The following is a 19,410-nucleotide window of genomic DNA, read 5'->3' on the forward strand; positions in this document are numbered from 1 at the left end:
GGGATGACCTTATCTTAGAAAATACAGGTCTGAAAGGTTATGGACATTAAACTTACACTCAGCTCCCAGATGTAACACATATATTGGAAGGGTTGAGGTATATTAATGGGAAATGGTGGTCAGTGAAAATAAAAATAGTGTATGTACTAATCATGCAATTCAGTAGTCTTTTTACACTCCATCCTGTGATTAAAAGGTGTCCATTTGCATCATGCACAAATTGGCACATTGTAAGAGTACTCTATGCAGAAAATGTAATCATAAAAAACATTGTACCTTCTCGGGCCAGATTCCCAGGTGGAAGTACAGCCTGGCCTGAAGCATGAGGTACTGCACGTTGTCAGGGAACATGGCGAGGTACAGATCGAGAGAGTCCCTTAGAAGCTGATAAGACTGGTCACTGCTCTCCCTGTTGGCAGAGAAGACAAAAGAACATGCAGTTCCAACACATGTTAGGAGTTTGACAACTTCATAATATTTGAGGACCTGCAAACAGCATACTGAAAAAGGGCTGTGATAACTACAAAAATAAGATGGATTTACTATGGTGTTCAGACTGGTTTCCAGTATGGTTATCTTCCCTATATTCACAATCTGTAAATACATCATGCCATCTATAGGCAGGGGGATATTCGCAGAACAGGAATCTCAGAATGACTGCCTATTCTGAATAAACCAATTTATTTCCTTTGATAAGATAGACTTACATTAGAAAGCTGCACCTATCAATGTGTTACCTTTATCAGCAAACTGGATCCCACTTTGGGTATTGAGGGATTATCTGGGCCTCAGTAAAAGTTTCATAACTAACTTTTATTCCAACTTTATCTTTTAGCATCCTTTGGCCTCAGTGTCCACACACCCGCCCAGAACCTTCACGAGGCATCTGCAATTTCAGATAAACTTTACAGCGCAAATGGCAATATATATTGCAGCCGCTGTTAAGCTAGATGGGGGGAGTTGATAAACAGACCTCACAGTACTGCCAAATGTGAAGTGTGTAAGACCCAGGTAGTGCGTGTATAATGTGCTGCACTGTATTGTTAGAGAGGTCTCAACCTCAGTATAGTGCGAACAACTAAGCTGTCCTTAGGCCCAAAAAAAAAAAAAGGGGGGGGCACACAATCATGGCAAGTATAAACAAACATGCTGGTTGTCCTACGTTGTATGCAGTTTATAGAGTGACCCATGGAATAGCATCATTCAGCCCCAAACTATCTAGTTTAAGTTTGAATATCCATTTTTGTTCCTTGATAAACAGAAACTTGATGATATCACTAACGTGCGATGGAACAAAAGGTTGCTCCAAGACAATCCACTTCATATCTTCAGCTTTGTGGTTCATGGTTAGAAAATGATTCGTAAGGCCTGTTGACTGTTTCCTGCACCGTATCGTGCTCTTGTGTTCACTGATCCTCGGTTTGATCTTGTGTGTCGTCATGCCTATATATCTCAGTGAGCACGGACACGTGATCATGCAGATGACCTTGTCAGAGTTACAATTTGTGTGTTTTTTTCAGAACCCACGGCCTGCCAGTGCATTTACCAACCGATTTTGTGGTTTCAGTCTGCGGACAGGCAGCGCAACAGGCGCCAGCATAGTGGCCCTGGACGGAAGGCAGCCCCCAGAGTGTATTAGCTGGAACAAGTGCTTGAGTGCTTGGTCTAGTATGGACTGGAGTATCTCTTAGACTCGTACCCTTCTTAAACAAGAAGAGAGGGAGAGGGATGGTATCAGTTGCCACGTTAAGAATTTTCCAATGTTTGCGAACCGACCTTTGTACTTTATTTGATAGTACACTGAAGGTGTTCTAGAAGGTCAGTCTGTCCAGTCGCGGTTTCTTCACTGACGGTTCAAGCAATGCCTCACGGTTATTATTTGCGGCCGTTTTCTTGGCTTGTCGCACTAGGTGTGACGGATAGTTACGATTTTTTAATTGAAGCGATAGTGCCCCAGCTTGTACTTCAAAGTCTTTCTTTTCTGAACAATTCCTGCGTATCCGCAGGAATTGGCCTACTGGCAAATTTTCTCGCAGGTCCCTGGGATGAGGACTGTTGAAAGTCAGAAGCAAATTCCTGGCCATGGGTTTCCTGTAGAGTTTACTCCCCAACTTCCCTTGTACTAGATAGATCGAAATGTCCAAGAAGGGAAGTTCCATTTTGCTATATTCAACTTCAGGAAACTATTTTGGGTGTTTAGCCAGGACAGAAACTCCATGATAGTGTTAGGAGGACCTCGCCAGACGACAAAAATGTCGTCTATACATCTTCTCCACACCAAAACCCGATGGTAAAAGGGGTTACTGTCTGTCAATACCTGTTATTGTTCAAACACATGGACGTAGAGGTTGGCCAGACTCGGCGCACAAATGCTGCCCATATATGTTCCAGATATTTGTAAAAATATGGTGTCTCCATTATGAAGTGTACAGGTGTAATACTATTGAGGTCTTTGGTCTCTAGAAGGCCTCTTATTACCTCCAAAGTTTCTTCCTGTGGAATCCAGGTATAAAGTGATTCCACATCGAAACTGACCAAATAGTCAGTCTCGGAATCAAAATCAATGTCCGGCAATAATCTCAGGACATCTTTAGTGTCCTGCAGATAGCTTGGCATTTCTTTAACCAGAGGTCTCAGAAAGTGGTCCATAAAAGTTGACAATGGTTCTAGCAAAGAACCAATGCCCGAGATAATAGGCCGGCCAGGTAGTGGTCTCTGGGCTTTGTGAAACTTTGGTAAAACATAGAAGTATGGCGTAGTGGGGTGACTGGTGACCAAAAACTGTGCTTTTGTGCAGTAATCCACCCTTCTACTTTGGCTTCTTCTACAAGATATTTAATCTCAGTTGTCAATCTAGGTGTTGGATCTATTACTAAAGTTCGGTATGATTTGTTATCCCCCAGTTGTCTCAGACATTCCGTGCAATAGGTGTCAGTGTCTAAGATCACCATTGCTCCCCCTTTATCCGCCGGTTTTATCATGATGGAATTGTCATTGGCCGAGTGTCATGGCAAATTTCTCTCCAGCTGAAAGATTTTGGAAAGTGGCGGGTTTAGATTCACATAAAGCGGTCACATCATGCGTCACTGCTTTTTCAAAAACCTGAACCTGTGTGGAAACTTGATGTGCCAGAGGTGTAAAAGTAGAAGCCACCTTCAAACCGGTGTTAGTAGTCCACATTCCTGATGATCCTAGATCAGCCTCTCCCACTTGGGATTTGAAGAAGGAGTGTAAACGAATCTTCCGAAATAATTTTTCAAGTTTGCATCTAAATTGGTAAATTCGTAGGGACAAAACCAGCCCTTTGTTTAATACCAAGTGCTCATCCTCTGTTAAGATGAGAGCCTAGTTTAACTACTAGGTCGTCCTGTCCGTGCTTGGTCCTGGCGTTTGCTGTTGACCCCTCCTGCTCCGTGTGTTGGGGAATGTTTGTTCCGTACCCCAATGTACCTGGGCTTGGGCTCTCCTCCTGCCTCGATTGCGTCCTCGACCCTGCCCTAAAAAAGGCTGATTGTCAAAATATTGTGGGTATGATGGAAATTGGGGAAACTGTGGGTAGCCCCACGGGCCTGGCAGCCATCAAGGCCCTTGATCTGTGCTTGTGTGACTCACCTGCGATTAAATCTATTGGGTTGGCCTCTGCCTCCGTTATAAGGTGCACCGGTGTTTGATGTGTCTGAATCACTTGAGCCCTGGTCAGAACTTGATATAGAGTAGTCTGAGCTATATCGTTTGCCTCTTCTATTATATTCTGCAGGCAGTAGGCTCTGCTTAGCTTTCAGCCGCGATTCAACATTTGCCTCGAGGTTAACTGCCTTTTGCCTATGTTTTCACTTAAATCGAGCATAGGCATTATAAATAATGACACGTGGCAACCGGTGTATTGAGAGTCTGTTTTAAGATTAAGGTGAGCCACATTGCTTACATGCTAAGTTTATTCATCAATAACTGTATATCGAGCCATAGGTGAGTAATGACTTTGTTTGTTAGATATCCATGTTTATTGAAACTAGAGGTGAGATGGTATTTTGGATATCTTATTTTTGACAGAGCCCTTTTTCAGGGCCCATAAGATTATTTGTCTAGTAGTGTTGACTTACTCGCCAGGTTTGCATGGCAACATATGTTTTTTGCTCAAGCTGGCCTGTACATACGGAGGACGAATGCTACATCATTAAGAGCACCTGTCATTAGAAGTTCCATAGATACACCTTGGTAAGGGGCTTCCTGTGATAAGTTTTTGTTTAGTGAGTTTTTAGATGAAATAAGGTTTAGTTAGGAACTGATCCATAGAGAAATTCACTCCTAGTGTGATCTGTTATGTTTACCTATTTCTATAGCGGGTCCTCATTCCCTGAGCAGTTGCCAGGAGAGGTGAGGAGTACTCCCACACAAAGCTGGGTACGTACGTTTATTATTCTATCTAATTTTCTTTTTGAGACATTGGATGTCACATAAAAGTAGTTGGCTGGACAAGATTGCCAATGCACGCAAATGAGAGAGAATGTGGGCAATAAGGTTCTTGGATGGCGTGGGTCAAGTAAGATGGGATGAGATTCGATCCTGTTGATAATTGTAACACACCCTTTTTATCATTTTTGTAGGAATGAATTCAAATGTTCCTGTATGGCAAGCTTACCTGAGGGGAGCTACAGGATACTGATAGGCTGTATATCGCACCAACCATTTCATTCTTTTTTTGCACTAAAAATCTTTGCCGTAGCGTTATTTTGGTCCGGTCGTAAGCCTTGCGGCTGAAACATGTAGACCTCTTTTTCCATCGCAATTGACAGTTATTCTTTCAAACTGACAGCGCACTGCTTTTAAGATTGACACTGGGATAATGTTTATTAAAGTTTCAGAAATTATCCTAGTAGCCAATGTTCTCAATTTCACTGTATGATTTTCACTTTTTGCACTGCAAACCTTCAGCACCTCATATCAAGACTAGCGAGTGGCTGTACCGATCACTGGGGTACAAAAGTAGCTGAGTTTTGATACTCCACTTGGTGGGTTGCATGAATACTGCAACCTATCACAAGTGGGTTGCATGAATACTGCAACCTATCACAAATCCCAGATGACGAAGAGTAGCCAAATATGTGGGCTGGTGGGATTCTTTTGCACTAGATGTTGTTGTTTTTTTTCTTTGGCCTAGACATCTAAGAGTCTCTGTGCTTCCATTTTCTTTCGTTTGTTAGACCGGTAGTTTCTTGGTTTGTTGGTTACTAAAAACAGACCAGGTTCTTCCAAAATATTGAGCTAGCTGCAAATTGTACTCAAAGAGAAACAAACTTAAAAGTCAGTTTCAGATTAAAAAACAGACTAAGAAAGAAAAGCAGTGCAGATATCACGTCTAAGGAGGAATGCATAAGCTCATCGTACTGTAGATTGTACCTATATCGATTTAGCCTGTGTGGAACATGGCCCAAGTTTTCAAGTACATAGCATCAAATGAGCAGAAAAGGTACACTTAACAAGAAAATGCTTTGTGCTTTTAAAAAAACAATCAAAAGCACTGCAAAAACGCTTTCTTCAAAGCTAAGATAAACTACCTTTAACTGAATGAGCTTAAGAGCAAAAAAGAAGCAGGTTCACCTAAGCCTTTGAATAGTCATGTCATTAGAAGACCACCAGGAAATAAAAAGAAAGGTAACTCTGGCGGTTCTTGTCTGCTGTTAAATGTACTTTCTCTTTATGCATCATCTCACGCAGCGCCTGGCTACCCCCCATGGTTACCCCTCGGGGTGATTAGCACGCTAAACAAATGCTCATTGATTGATATGTACACATATTGCACTGACTATACGGTCATTCATTACGCTGCACAGTTGGCTTCATACATACCTCTTGCCTATATTTAGGAGGTTCCCAACCATGCGCTGAAGCACCTCCTGAGTGCTGACAGCTGCATAAAACTCCTCAGTGACGTGATGGTTGATCAGGTACTCGCACTCTTTAACAGTCAACTGTTTCCCTTTTCCAAAAGCATCAATATAGACATAGTCGAAGATATCAGAACTTCTGTAAAAGATGAAGACACTTTAAAGTTAGTTACTTCAATTGAATACATAACAAATTATTGCATATTCGGATGCAACATCAGCATGAAGATCTCTCTTTTTGTGACAGCACACAACCCAGAATCATTCCCTATGTGATCTCGGGGCATCCTTCTTTTGAAACTCAGTTCAAAAATACTGCAGCCCCTTTTCTATGAAGGGTCAGATTTTACATTTAGCAATCTTAGGAGAAAATTCACAAACACCATGTATTGACATACTAACAAACTTCAGCTTGCCACTATGGTGACTTCAATGTAAAGCACATCACATCTTATCCCAGACTTGAGAGTAAAACCTCTAGCATTCATTCTGGCGGCCACAGTCAGAAACATAAGCATTGGGGCTTTGGAGAGAGCAGCATAAAACAGTGGATCCCACTATTACAACTCTCAATACCTACCATATTCCTGAGGTAAGATTACCTCTACAAATTCTCCAGAATGGCCGGGAATGTTGTGATGGAGACATGCAAAGGACATCAACCTACATCACTGAATTAGCATATTGCCTTACATACAATAAAAACAAGCATCAGCAAAGCCAGTAACTGTCTTAAATGTGCTAAAAAAAGGAAACCGCAATTAAGCATGCTTGTATTTATGTGCTATCTCATTACAGCCAGGCCTATTAGCTTTAGCAAAGCTTTGTATAGTAAAACAGATGCAGAAGATCGATGGATAAGAACTGGTTGTAAAAACAAATGAAAAATTCACACGCAGGAAAAAATGGAAAATAAACATTGATGGAAAGTCAAATGGAATGACGCAGAGGGAAAAGAACAGCGCTGGATACCCTCATGGGTGACAAGCAGTGCTCTAAAAATCCACCTAACATTACAGTGAGAAAGACAGGAAGGGAAACCGTAGTGTTGTGTGAGTTTGCAATGATGAAACCCTTGTGGCTTCTGATGGACTCCCCAGAACTGTAATGTTAGCATTAGAGCATAGTGAAGTGAATGCAGGTTTAGAATGTTGAGTTCACTATTACATGAAGAAGAATAAAAATGTATTGTACTAAGCTCTGTGTGTGGCGTAGTCATTGGTGAGTACCTGGGCTGGACTGTATAACTGGCAACAGGATAGGGGATAGGTAACCCAAAGATAGACAGTGCTCTACCAGAGAGTTTTCAGTGGCCCAGCAAACTGCTTGTGCGTGCCACATGTGCCTCCGAAGTGCGTAATTGAGGTTTAGCATATGTGGAGTCAAAGCGCAACCCCAGTCTGTGTAAAGCATTTGACGATAACAATGGCTTCATTGAGAGGTTTTCACATCGCTGGCCGAGAACCTGGTGGCAAGGCCGCAAAGAGAGGTACTGCGCTACTACCCAATTCAAAGCCATACACGACAGAAAGTGATAACACTGTAGGCGGATGCAACCAGGTTTTTAAAAGAGAGGCAAATAGTGACAGTAAAGCACAAGTCGATATATCTGTAAGAAACAGTAGTTAGTGTTAGATTCCTTCCCTTAGAATATTCCCAGGCGTCAGACTGGATCCGGAAAGTTTTGCGTAGCAGTACCCCTGTGCGTCGGTAGGCGTCGTCTGCTGCTCCGCGTCCGTCGTCGGCGTCTTGGTCGCCGGGATGACGTTGGAGTACTTAGACGCCGCCCTCGTGCGCTGACGTCAGTTTTTGTACATAGCTTTCCGCGCCAGGAACGCAGAGCCATGCCAGAGACCGACACTGGTGCCATAAAACTAGGGCCCTCAAAGGGAAATACCTTAACCCTAGATATCGGTCCGCAGAACGGGGAGGATGGGTGGGGCGGTAAGGAATCTAACACTAACTACTGTTTCTTACAGATATATCGTTACCGAAGGAATATAACTTGTGCATCTGAAAGAAACAGGTTAGTGTTAGATTCCTTACCTTAGAATAGATACCTCAGCAATACCAACCCCGGTGGTGGGTCTGCGGACCAAGGTCACACCACAAAGTCCTGGAGAACGGAACGGCAGAAAAAGCCATCTCTCCGGACTTGGCTGTCCAGGCAGTAGTGTCTAGCAAACGTGTGCAGTGAGGCCCACGTATCTACCTGACAGATGTCCTGCAAGGGGACTCCCCGACCCAGGGCAGTAGTAGCCGCCGTGGCCCGAGTGAAATGGGCCCTCACCCCAACAGGGGGCTCCTTTTTAGCCAAGGAGTAACAGACCTTGATGCACAACACGACCCACCGAGAGATGGTCCGTTTGTGCACCGCCCGTCCCTTCTTCGCGCCCATGTAACCAACAAAGAGCTGGTCATGCACCCGGAACTGACGTGTGCGATCAAAGTAGAAGGAGAGCGCAGGTTTTGGGTCCAGACGGTGGAGCCTCTCTTCCTCTTTCGAGGGATGCGGAGGCGGAAAGAAGGTGGGCAAGGTGATGGACTGCCCAATGTGTAAGGCCGTAACCACCTAGGGCAGGAAAGAAGGACGCATTCTTAAAACAAGCTTGTCCGGATGGACAGAAAGGAAAGGAGGCTTAGAAGATAGAGCCTGGAGCTCACTCACTCTCCTAGCAGATGTGATGGCAACCAGGAATGCAGTCTTGAGTCAGAAGACGAAGAGGGAAATTGTGAAGTCGCTTGAAAGGAGCGCACATCAGATAGGTTAGAACAAGGTTCAAGTCCCACTGAGGCATCAAGAAAGGAACAGGAGGAAACATGTGCGTGATGCCCTTCAAGAATCTATTTACAACAGGGGACTTGAAAAGAGAGGGCTGATCAGGAAGCCTCAAGAAGGCAGAAATGGCAGAGAGGTAGCCCTTGAGAGTGCCCAGAGGAGAGCCCTGCTGGGCAAGAGAATGAAGGAAGAGGAGAACCTCTGAAAGGGGTGCAGAGAGAGGATCCACAGCCTTTGCTGTGCACCACGCCACCAATCTGTTCCACCTGCAGGCATATACTGTTTTTGTGGAGGGACGCCTGGCTGCCAGAATCACATCACAGACTTCAGGAGGCAAGTCAAATGGCCTCAACTGCCGCCGCTCAATCTCCACGCATGGAGGTGGAGGCTAGACAGGTTCGGGTGGAGGACCATCCCCTGCTGCTGCGACAAAAGGTCCTCCTGAAGAGGCAGATGAATTGGAGGATCGACTGACATGCTGAATAGCTCGGGATACCAGTATCTTTGTGCCCAGCCCGGAGTCACAAGGATGAATTGGGCCCGGTCTTGCCTTATCTTTTTTAGCACTCTGGGCAGAAGTGGTATAGGCACCACTCGCGACGAAAAGAGTCGCCGAGCGAGTGCCGCCTTGGAAATTCCAATGCGCAGAACAGATGACATTGCGCATTCTCTTTGGTGGCGAATAGATCTAACCAAGGCTCTCCCCACTGCTGAAAGAGACCTTGCGCCACGTCCTAGTTCAGACGCCATTCGTGATCCATCATGCACCGGCGGCTGAGTTTGTCCGCCCTGTCGTTCAAGGAACCTGCCAGGTGTTGAACGACTAGGGTGACGCCCAGGTGTTCCAGCCATGTTCAGAGGCGCAGAGCCTCTTGACAAAGGGTCCACGACCCCACCCCGCCCTGTTTGTTGCAGTACCACATGGCGGTGGTGTTGTCCATGAACACCTGCACTACACTTCCCCGGACAGAGGGAAGGAATGTTTTCAGTTCAAGTCGGATCGCCCGCAGCTCCAGAAGGTTGATGTGGAGCAGGGACTCCGCCGGAGACCAGAGGCCTCTTCTCTCCCTCTCTCCCATGTGTACTCCCCATCCCAGGAGGGACGCATCTGTCACTACTACGTGCTCCGGTTGGGGAAGGGAGAGAGATCTGCCGCTGACCCAATTGCTGTTCGTGAGCCACCACTGCAACTGTTTCGCAGTGCCCTCCAAGATCCGGACGCAATCGGACAGGCTGCCCTGATGCTGTGCCCACTGAAACTTCAGGTCCCACTGCAGAGCCCGCATCCGCCACCGAGCGTGATGCACCAGAAGGATGCAGAAGGCCAACAGCCCCAGGAGCCGCAGCGTGAACCTGACCGAGACTCGGGATAAAGACTGAAAGACCGGAATCAGAGCCTGAATATTCTAAACCCGCTGTTCGGGGGAAAAACCCGAAACTGCGCTGAGTCCAGAACCGCTCCGATGAAAAGGAGCTTCTGCGAGGGGCACAGGTGTTGATGGAGATGGAGAACCCCAGCGAGTGCAGGGGATCGGCCGTAGTCTGGAGGTGGGAGATGACTGCTTGGGGCGAGCCCGCCTTCAACAACCAGTCGTCGAGATAGGGGAAGACGGAAACCCCTAATCTGCACAGATGACTGAAACTCCTAATCTGCGCAGATGAGCTGCGACCACCGCCATCAATTTCGTGAACACCCGTGGGGCGCTGGTAAGGCTGAAGGGGAGCACGGTAAACTGAAAGTGCTCATGGCCTACCGTGAACCGCAGGTAACGCCGGTGGGCCTGCAGGATGGGGATGTGGAAATATGCGTCCTGCAAGTCCAACGCTACCATTCAGTCTTCTGGGTCCACGGCAGCTAGGACCTGAGCCAAAGTCAGCATCTTGAACTTCTCCTTCCGGAGGAAGCTGTTGACGCTCCTTAGATCCAAGATAGGGCGTAGGCCCCCTTTGCCCTGCTAGGGTACCAGAAAGTAGTAGGAATAGCAACCACGCCCTACTTCTGGCACAGGAGCGCGCTCGACGGCCCCCTTGGCCAAGAGGGCCGTAACTTCCTCCTGCAGTAGTTGGAAGTGATCCCCCGGCATGCGGTGATACTGCAGTGGCATGGCTGGAGGGGTCGCCTCGAAGGGGAGGGAGTAGCCCCTTCGGACGATTTGCAGCACCCACCTGTCCGATGTGATGGAGCGCCAGCGGAGGAGGTGATGGTGAACCCTGCCCCCCACTGGCGTCGAATGGGCCTGAAAACTCGAAGGATTTTGAGGCAGATGCTGGGGGGGCGGGTGTGGACTGGCCTTGCCTTTGCCCCCCAGCACCGCCACAACGGTTACCACGTCCGCAACCACGTTGAGGTGGGTTCTGCGGCCTGTGGCTAGCTGGACTTGAGGGGGCGCCCCTTCTTTGGCCACGAAAGTGACGAAAGGCGGAAGTCTGCTGGCGTTGGCTGAGGCCCAAGGACTTGGCCGTAGCCCTGGAGTCCTTAAAACGTTCCAGCGCTCGGTCCTCTTTGTCGCCAAAAAGGCGACTGCCATCAAAGGGCATGTCAATAAGGGATGCTTGGACATCGCCCGAAAAGTTGGCAGACCTCAGCCAGGCGTGGCGGCAAACCGCCACCGCCGTTGCAATCGTCCTGCCTAGCGAGTCCGTGGTATCCAGCCCACACCGAATGGAATATGGTACTGCCTCCCTTCCCTCCGCGAGGGCCTGGGTTAGCTTTGCCTAGACCTCTGCCGGGCACTGCGGCAGCACTTCCGCAACCGTATCCCACAAAGAGTGAGAGTAACGGCCCAAAAGGCAGGCGGTGTTGACCGACCGCACCCCAAACTTAGTGAGGAGAACAGCTTCATACCGAACTGGTCGTACCTTTTGGATTCCCGATCCGGAGGGGTGGTCGGGAATGCGGTCTGGGAAGTTAAGTCCTGGATCACCAGGCTCTCAGGGGTGGGGTGAACGGACAGGAAACTGGGGTCGCCGGCGGTGGCGTCGGGCCACGTTCCGAACCACAGGGAGGCCTGAGGAGGGCTTGGACCAGGTGCCCAACAGAATGTCAGTGAGAGCCTCGTTGAACGGCAGGTGAGGCTCCGAGGAGCTTGCCTGCGGTTTGAGTACATCAGTGAGGAGGTTAGTCCTCACGGCCGCGACTGGGAGCTCAAGAGCCAAGGCCTTGGCTGCCCGAGTCAACACCAAGCTGTATGCAGCCCCCTCCTCCGTAGCCAAGGAAGGAGGGGAGACAAAACCAGTGACGGGCGAAGTATCCGGACCACTGGCTTCTCAAGTTCGTCCATCCACTCCTGACTCAACTGGCACTGCAGTGCCAGAGGGTCCTCAGACCCCTCCCAATCCCCCTCGTCCTCCAATTCCTGAAAGTCAGGAAGAAATGATGGAGCAGGATCGTCGGTGAAGGGCTGACCTATCAGCGTCGAAGATGGAGCCGGGCGACGCTGGTCCGACGCCGGATCCGGACCGGGGTGGGGATTGGGGACGCCGCCGCCCGAGGACGGCACCGGGGGCGACACCCTTGGTGATGACACCGGCGGAGGGGTCGTAAGGTCGACCAGCCTCGACATGGATCTAGGCCTGGATCCTGAGGAGCCCTGCAGCGTCGGGACCGAAGTCTCCAACGGCGCCGGGGCAGAAGCAACCGACGGCGCCAGGGCCGAAGCAGAGTCTGCAGAACCCGAAGGCACCTTGACAATACCCGACGGAGGGAAGCGCGACCTCATGGCCATGAGGAAGGCGCTGATCTCCTCCAGCGTCGTGTTCAGCCCAGGGGCCGGCGGGTGTGGAGCTTGACACGCCGCTTGCGGCACCGGCTGTGCTGCGTGGGTGGTGTCGCCGAACCCCCGGCTGCGTCGCGCGAGGGTCGGGGGGGGAGTCAGAAGAGCGATGTCGCTTCTTCGACTTCTTGTGCCTCAACTTACCTGACGGCTTCGAACCCGACGAGTGGTGTCGACTCTCCGAGCTATGATGACTGTGGCACCGCGACCTGTCCCTCGACCTCCTCCTGGACCGGGACCTCGAGTGGCGTGGGGCCGACTGCCAGATCTTGAGTCGCTTATGGGACCTCTCCCACCTAGCTTTCGACGTCAAGGCCCTGCAGTCGGGCACGACTTGTCATCATGGTCGGCCCGAGGCAATAAAGGCACCGACGGTGGGGGTCGGTAACCGACATCAGTCGGTTACAGTCGTCACAGGGCTTCAACCCGGGCATCCCTACCGGCACCAGAGTCGATTAATGACTCGAAAAAATCCAAAATAGACCGAAAAGAGTTAGTCAAAAAGTGACTAAGGAGTACTGCTCTTCCTGGTTCTGCGCTTGCTGACGCGTAAAAAAAAAAAGAAGAAACGACGTCAGCGCGCGAGAGCGGCGTCTCAGTACTCCGACAATGTCATCCCGGCGACCACGACGCCGACGTCGAATGCGGAGCCGCAGACAATGCATACTATGCGCAGGGGTACTGCTACGCAAAACTTTCTTGATCCAGTCTGACGCCTGGGGATATTCTAAGGTAAGGAATCTAACACTAACCTGTTTTTCAGATTTGGAACGCTGCAAAAAGCACTGCTGCGAGGTAGTGATCAACCAGGTGTCAGATTTCACAAAGAGATGCCTTAAGGCAAAGCATTACAGATACTAGAAACAGGGCCACCGTGATCATAGTACCCATCTTTAAAAAAGGGGACAGGCCTGACCTGAGGTGTTATCGCTCAATCTTGTTAAATGATAGTACATGTAAATTGATGGGCAGCGTCATGTTACATCACCTGGAGACTTGGGTAATGGAAAGTGGGAAGTTCTACAATATACAGTATGACTTCAAGAGGGGCCTGGGAACTGTTAAGAAGTGTCTCAACCTCCACCTGGCCATAAGCAAGTGTACAATAGCCAAAAATGGTTCTCTTCAATTGGGTTTTATGGATCTTACATCAGCATTTGACTGGGTGGAGAGAGGGAAACAAATACTGGATCTGGGCATAGATACATCTTTAGTCAATTTGTTAGCACAGAAGCATCAGGATGTGACTGGGAGGGTCAGGTATGGGGAATGTATGGGGTATGGGGTATGTGGAACTTACCTCTCCTATTAAAATGAACCGTGGGGTATGTCAAGGGTGCGTGCTTGCCCTTTTTTTGTTCTGTTTTTATATTAATGACTCGGAAAGTTATATTATCCAATCCAATCCAAAAATCTTTATTTCGGCCTTTTAGGCCATAAAAGAAACATTCAAATACATACAACAGTATAAAAATCATTGGAATGTACACAAATACAAGTAACAAGACTTCTTATCCATTTTAAAATCGAATAGATAAAGTACATAAAAAGGGAACAACACAATTCATAACATGAGAGTAGAATTGACATTATAGTAAAAGACATTTACAACGGAAGCCGTAAATAACAATGAGACAGTGGCAGAATATTCAATCTATGTTAGTTTATCCTTAATCAGCTTGGACCTCATACGCCACATGGCAAGAAGAAATTTGGAAACTGCAAATACAATATGGGGGGAAGAGTCAGATTTCAGTATTCTATAGGATGACAGATGTTCCTGCATAGGGGCACCAACCAATATTTCCTTGGGGATTTATAGGTGGGGCAGAAAAACAGAACATGGATTTCGTCCTCATCGCACAGATTGCAGCCAGGGCATAACTTATCCCCCCCATTGGTCCATTTACTAGTAAAGGATTTGATTGGCAGGGAGCCAAACCGCCACGGAAAGTTATATTAACCAAGCGCATGTTGATGTTCCCAAGATAGGCTTTATTTGGGTTTACAAAGAAATTAGGATCCAGACCACTGATTCAATAATTAACATCTATAAGGCTCGCTCGTGTTCTGCAACCTTGTATGGGGCTTTTGAAACCCATCTTGCCTTCAGGCTATGGAGAATAATTTCCTTAGATGACTAGTAACAGTCCCAAGTAGTCTCCCAATTATTTTTTGTCATAATGAACTTGGTCTGACTTCTCTAACCCACTGTACACGAATAGCTCCAACTTTGCTATGCCACTCAGTATGGGCAACAGATGAGCCCGCACTAAATCATGCAATAATACTGGATTGCTTTGGCCTTTATCATATGCAGCAGGTACCAAGGCTTAGTTATATAAAAAGGCAGCTGGAGACAGTGGGATTGGTGGATTGTTTTTATAATCCTGAACAAATTGCCAAGATTTCAAAAACCCAGTTAAAAGGGGATTTTTTTCTCTTTTAAAGACAACCAGTGAGCTTCTGGAGACTAGGAAAAAGAGTTTTGGAATATTTGCCTCCTGTATATTCTCCATGTGTAGAACCCTATCTGTCTTTTGTCATATGAAAAGGTTTTACCTCATTCGCTTTAGGTTCAGCTACGCATATTTCCTGGTCTCTTAGCCCCAAAAAGGTTATTGTGATGCTGAACTCTAAATCAACTCAGAACATGTTGCACTTTTTATTTTTTTGTCGACTCTACACTAAACTGAGGAGGGATTTTATTATCCCCCTATTAAGATTTTGAAACATCATGAAGTGCAGGCCGGACTTGTATCACCTTCAGCTTTTGAATGACGAATGTACACGTTAAATGGTGTATAAATATATTTCTACAGCAGTCCGTTTACGGAACTTAGTTGGGAAATGATTTTATTTATTTGTAAATGGTATTTTTTACTGAACTTATTGTTATTACTACACCATGCTCCGGCCACGTCTTATAGCTTTTTCTGTTCTATTTGATAACTAATGAACTGCTTGTGAATATTATGGTTTTCTGGGGATACATTGTTGTTTTTAGCATTTATATTTGCATTATTTGTGCACTGACTTATGATTATTGGTACAAAATTTCTATCTTTGCCCTCATTTGGAAACTTGTGATTTGCTGCTATGTGATGAAATACCATGTTATTTTTTAGATTACACAGCTGACTTTGAATTTTATCAGTACGAATGTTATCACATACTGTCTGTTTCTTGTTTCAACTTTTGATGTCCTTTTTTATGGGTGCAAAAATAACCGAATAATGAATATTTGACTGACGATAAACAGTCATCTGCTTACTAGAACTGATTAAAGAGAGTCATCGCGCCACAACGCTAGAAGAAGTGATTCCAGAGGAAGCACCAGGGGATGTGCTTGCAGAACCATCCATACCTGAAGCAGCACACCTCCAAAGCTGCAGAGGGGGGCTCAGAACAACTTCAGAGGTATATGAAGTTTAGAAAGCAGAGAGCAGCAATCAGAATCGTGAAAGTTTTATTTTCCAATGGAGACCAAGAAAGAGGTCATGCTGCCTGTCAGTATCAAAGATGATTAGGATGCCTGGAAATCTGTTAAAACCGATTGTGCCTGACAGTACCCGACCAGCTGAAAATCAGCTGACCGGATTTAAACCGAATATCCTGATTTTTCACATTTGTTGCACTGCTTGGCCACTTGAGGGAGCCAAAGCAGTACAAAACAGAACAGTACTGAAAATTGCAATTTGAAATAAAACAGCGCAGAACAGAGTGAGTCACCCCGATTAAATTAGGGGAGCCACATTGGTTGGCAAGGACGGTGGGCAGAGTCAGGTCCTATTTAAATGGATGTAGGGATTATGTCTGGCCAAACACACCTAACCACACTGGAGACGACAAGACCCAGCTCCAAGAGCCAGCAGGCAAGTTCTGCAAGGGAGCTGTTTTACTACAATGCAACCTCTGGATTGGCAGAATCTTGGACCCAACCTTGGTTTGGAAAGGTGGCGGGCCTCGTTCAGTGGTAGTGTTGGTGGTGGTGGTGCAGGGAATTCTTTGATTCAGCAACTTCACCTCACTTGTGTATAGTTGGTTTGGACCTGGTGCCTCCGATGGTGCGGAGTCCTCCATATAATGAGTACCTGGATTCTGGGAAATCAATGTTAAAAACTGCGGCAGAATACTCAAAGGGGAAAATTGTGCTGTACGGGTAGGGTTGCGCCCTGGGCGGTATAAGCTCTCCGATGCCAGTGGCTGTTCTGCCCGGCCAGGAGGTATGGAAGCACTTTACCCGAGCACCACTTACATTACACAATGTACCCCCAACTCCAATTCTCTCCTCCAGTGCCATTTTACAAACCTCCTTTGGTGTCCATTTCCCCCGAGTGTCTGCAGATGGCAGGCTACCTTGACCAGGTGTATGGATACTGCCCTGCCAGGATCGCATGCTGTGCCACAAGTGTATTTGCTTGCAAACATCCCCTCCATATGGGCAGGCACCTGGAATCCCCAGTGTTTTGCTATGTAGGCTGCAATTGTGCTTGCTGCATTCAATGAGCATGGCACTTTCAGGAGTACATGCTGTAACTGTAATCCACGCCGCCCGAACGGGGTCGAATGGTTGAAAAGTGCAAAAAATCAACCTATGATGGCCCTCGAACTAGGGAGCCAGCCCCCACTTTCCCTCCCATAACTGTAGGTTTTTTATTTGCTATTTTATGTAGTGCAAACTCTACTTGAAGGCATGGGAGCACTTTACATGAGCACCAGTTATATTACACAATGTATCCCCTACTCCAGTTCTCTCCAGTGCCATATTGCAAACCTCCTTTGGTGCCCGTTTTCCCCGAATGTCTGCAGAAGGTAAGTTGCCTTGACCATGTGTTTGGAATCTGGAGGTGGGCAGGGCGTTACAGCTCTAAAAGCACCTAGACCTGTGAGTCTTCTTCTGCACCCCATCTGCTGTGGTATCTGATTAGTGCAGTCAGTGTTGGCCTTTTGGGGACATCGACCACCTTCCACTGGACAAGCACCAGCACTATTGTAATGGTAATGGTAATGGTGTTTATATAGCACCCCTGACGAGGCATTGAAGCGCTTTGCGGTGAGTAGCACGCTACTCCAGTACCGAAAAGGTTACACTGACAAGCAGCACAGATTGGAGGAGGGCAGGCATGTATTTAAATAGTGCCTAAGACCCTTGACCAAGCATTGAATTGGTGTTGTCCAGTTCCCAAAACCATCCACTTGCCAACATTAAACATTAGAGTGCAGTTGTATGTTTAAGAGTGTAAACATTAAGTGTCATCACTACGTGGCGACAAATTTCTAAATGTATATGCCTACCATGTTAACAGAAAAGCCCATTTCTCCCTTCATAACCGACTATAATACAGGGCCCAACACTAGAGACTGACTCCTATTAGCTAATATCCTATAACACTTTACATAAAAATGAACTTCAGGAAAAACTCTAATCCAAGTTATTCCATTTGTATTTAGCCGTGTGGAAAGGAAGAACGTCAATGAGGCAGATAGTGACCTCCAAACTAGAATGAACTGCGGAGAAACATTTCCTCTAACAAAGATCATCATATAAAATCACATTCCGCTGTGGAAATTTTATTTGGCAATGAACTAAAAAAAGCTTCGGTAAAATAGTGAATGCCGTGAAAATGTGGTCTCTCTCATTATTTTCTAAACAGTCTGCAAGGACGGTCTCGAAGAATGATATGTGCGTTGTGTTTTTTGCAACTTTGTTATAGAGCAGACAATGAATTCCATAGTGTTGCTCCTTTCTCTGCATCTTTGCCAACCTGTTTGTATGTGTTTTTTTTCTTTTGTATTGATCTAGTCTGTGAAGAACAACAAGCCCCGCAGAATAAAGATGCCAGAAGATTATATGCTGAAAAACAAAGATTTTATGGTTGAAGAAGTGCATGAGCGAAAGATGTTAATTTGAAAGTTTTGCACAGTGACTGTCCAAATAGTAACTGGGAAAACTGCAAGCCGAATTGCTGAACATCTTGTCACCAACACGCACTTGAAATTTAAAGAGCCACCTAATAGCGACAGCCTATGCCAGATGTCTCTCTCTGAGAAATTTACACACTTCAAAAGAAAACCTGAGGAAGAAAAGGATGTGGTACATTATTTTTTATGTGCCCAAGAACAATCTGGAACCAGTTTACACCAAGCCGATGGACTGATTGGGAATCTGTTCCACAAGCATACACCAGCATGCAAAACATTGCCAAAAGCAACACAAATGTATGACAAATACCTACCGGAGGTGTTCCTTGCAGATACTGAACATATTTCAGAGTTACTACAAGGTGATGTAAAGCTCTCCATTACCACCGACGAGACTCCATAGATGCATGGCAGTGCTAATCACATTTTGCTATGCAAAAAATGTATGTTTCCGAGGCACCATCTAGATTTATTGGAAATATGCAATGCATTGTCACTTGGAATGCTGCTGCAAAAAGTTCATAACAAGTTCAACAAAGATGCAAGTGATATTTGTATTTGCAGTGATTCAGCTACGTAAATGAAAAAGTTGTGTTGACCTGTCAAAATCGATACCTAAGCTGAAGTACTTCCCTGAAAGAGATCCTTGCCACTTGCTAGATGATATGCTGGAGGATCTTTACAATCTTCAGAGTTAATAAAGAATGCTACTGACTTTGTAGTCCGTTCTGGTGCACTGTTTCATTATGTGCGGGGAATAAAAAGCGAATATTTCTCTTTTTCTGCTTTGTGTGGCATCAAAGAAAGAGTCATCCTAATTGTGTCATTTAGCAAGTGGTTGTGAATGCTATATTATCCATGTGGCGACTGCTGACAGAAATTTTCCTCAGTGATGCCATAGGCAATAAATGTGAGGATCTTTGGTCGCATATGGATAGTGATGTGGAAAAAAGTACGCTCTACTGCTTTCTTAGATTTGTACAGGAAAACATGACCATAATCAAAAAACTACAGTCTGAAAACACCCTTGTCTACCAGGTGTTCAGCG

General features: G+C 46.4%; 1 protein-coding gene across 2 annotated transcripts in view; it reads right to left on the minus strand.

Annotated features, from left to right (window-relative positions):
• FBXO21 (F-box protein 21) overlaps positions 1 to 19,410 on the minus strand; it is a 230,963-nt gene that overhangs the window by 86,857 nt on the left and 124,696 nt on the right. For both annotated transcript variants that reach the window (XM_086943268.1, XM_086943267.1), the window contains exons 8-9: positions 5,848 to 6,024; positions 277 to 409 (exon numbers count right to left, since the gene is read on the minus strand). In XM_086943268.1, the coding sequence (XP_086799394.1) occupies positions 277 to 409; positions 5,848 to 6,024 (310 nt within the window). The remainder of the gene's footprint in view (positions 1 to 276; positions 410 to 5,847; positions 6,025 to 19,410) is intronic.

Source organism: Lissotriton vulgaris, chromosome 11 (assembly GCF_964263255.1).
Source record: "Lissotriton vulgaris chromosome 11, aLisVul1.2, whole genome shotgun sequence".
NCBI lineage: Eukaryota > Metazoa > Chordata > Amphibia > Caudata > Salamandridae > Lissotriton > Lissotriton vulgaris.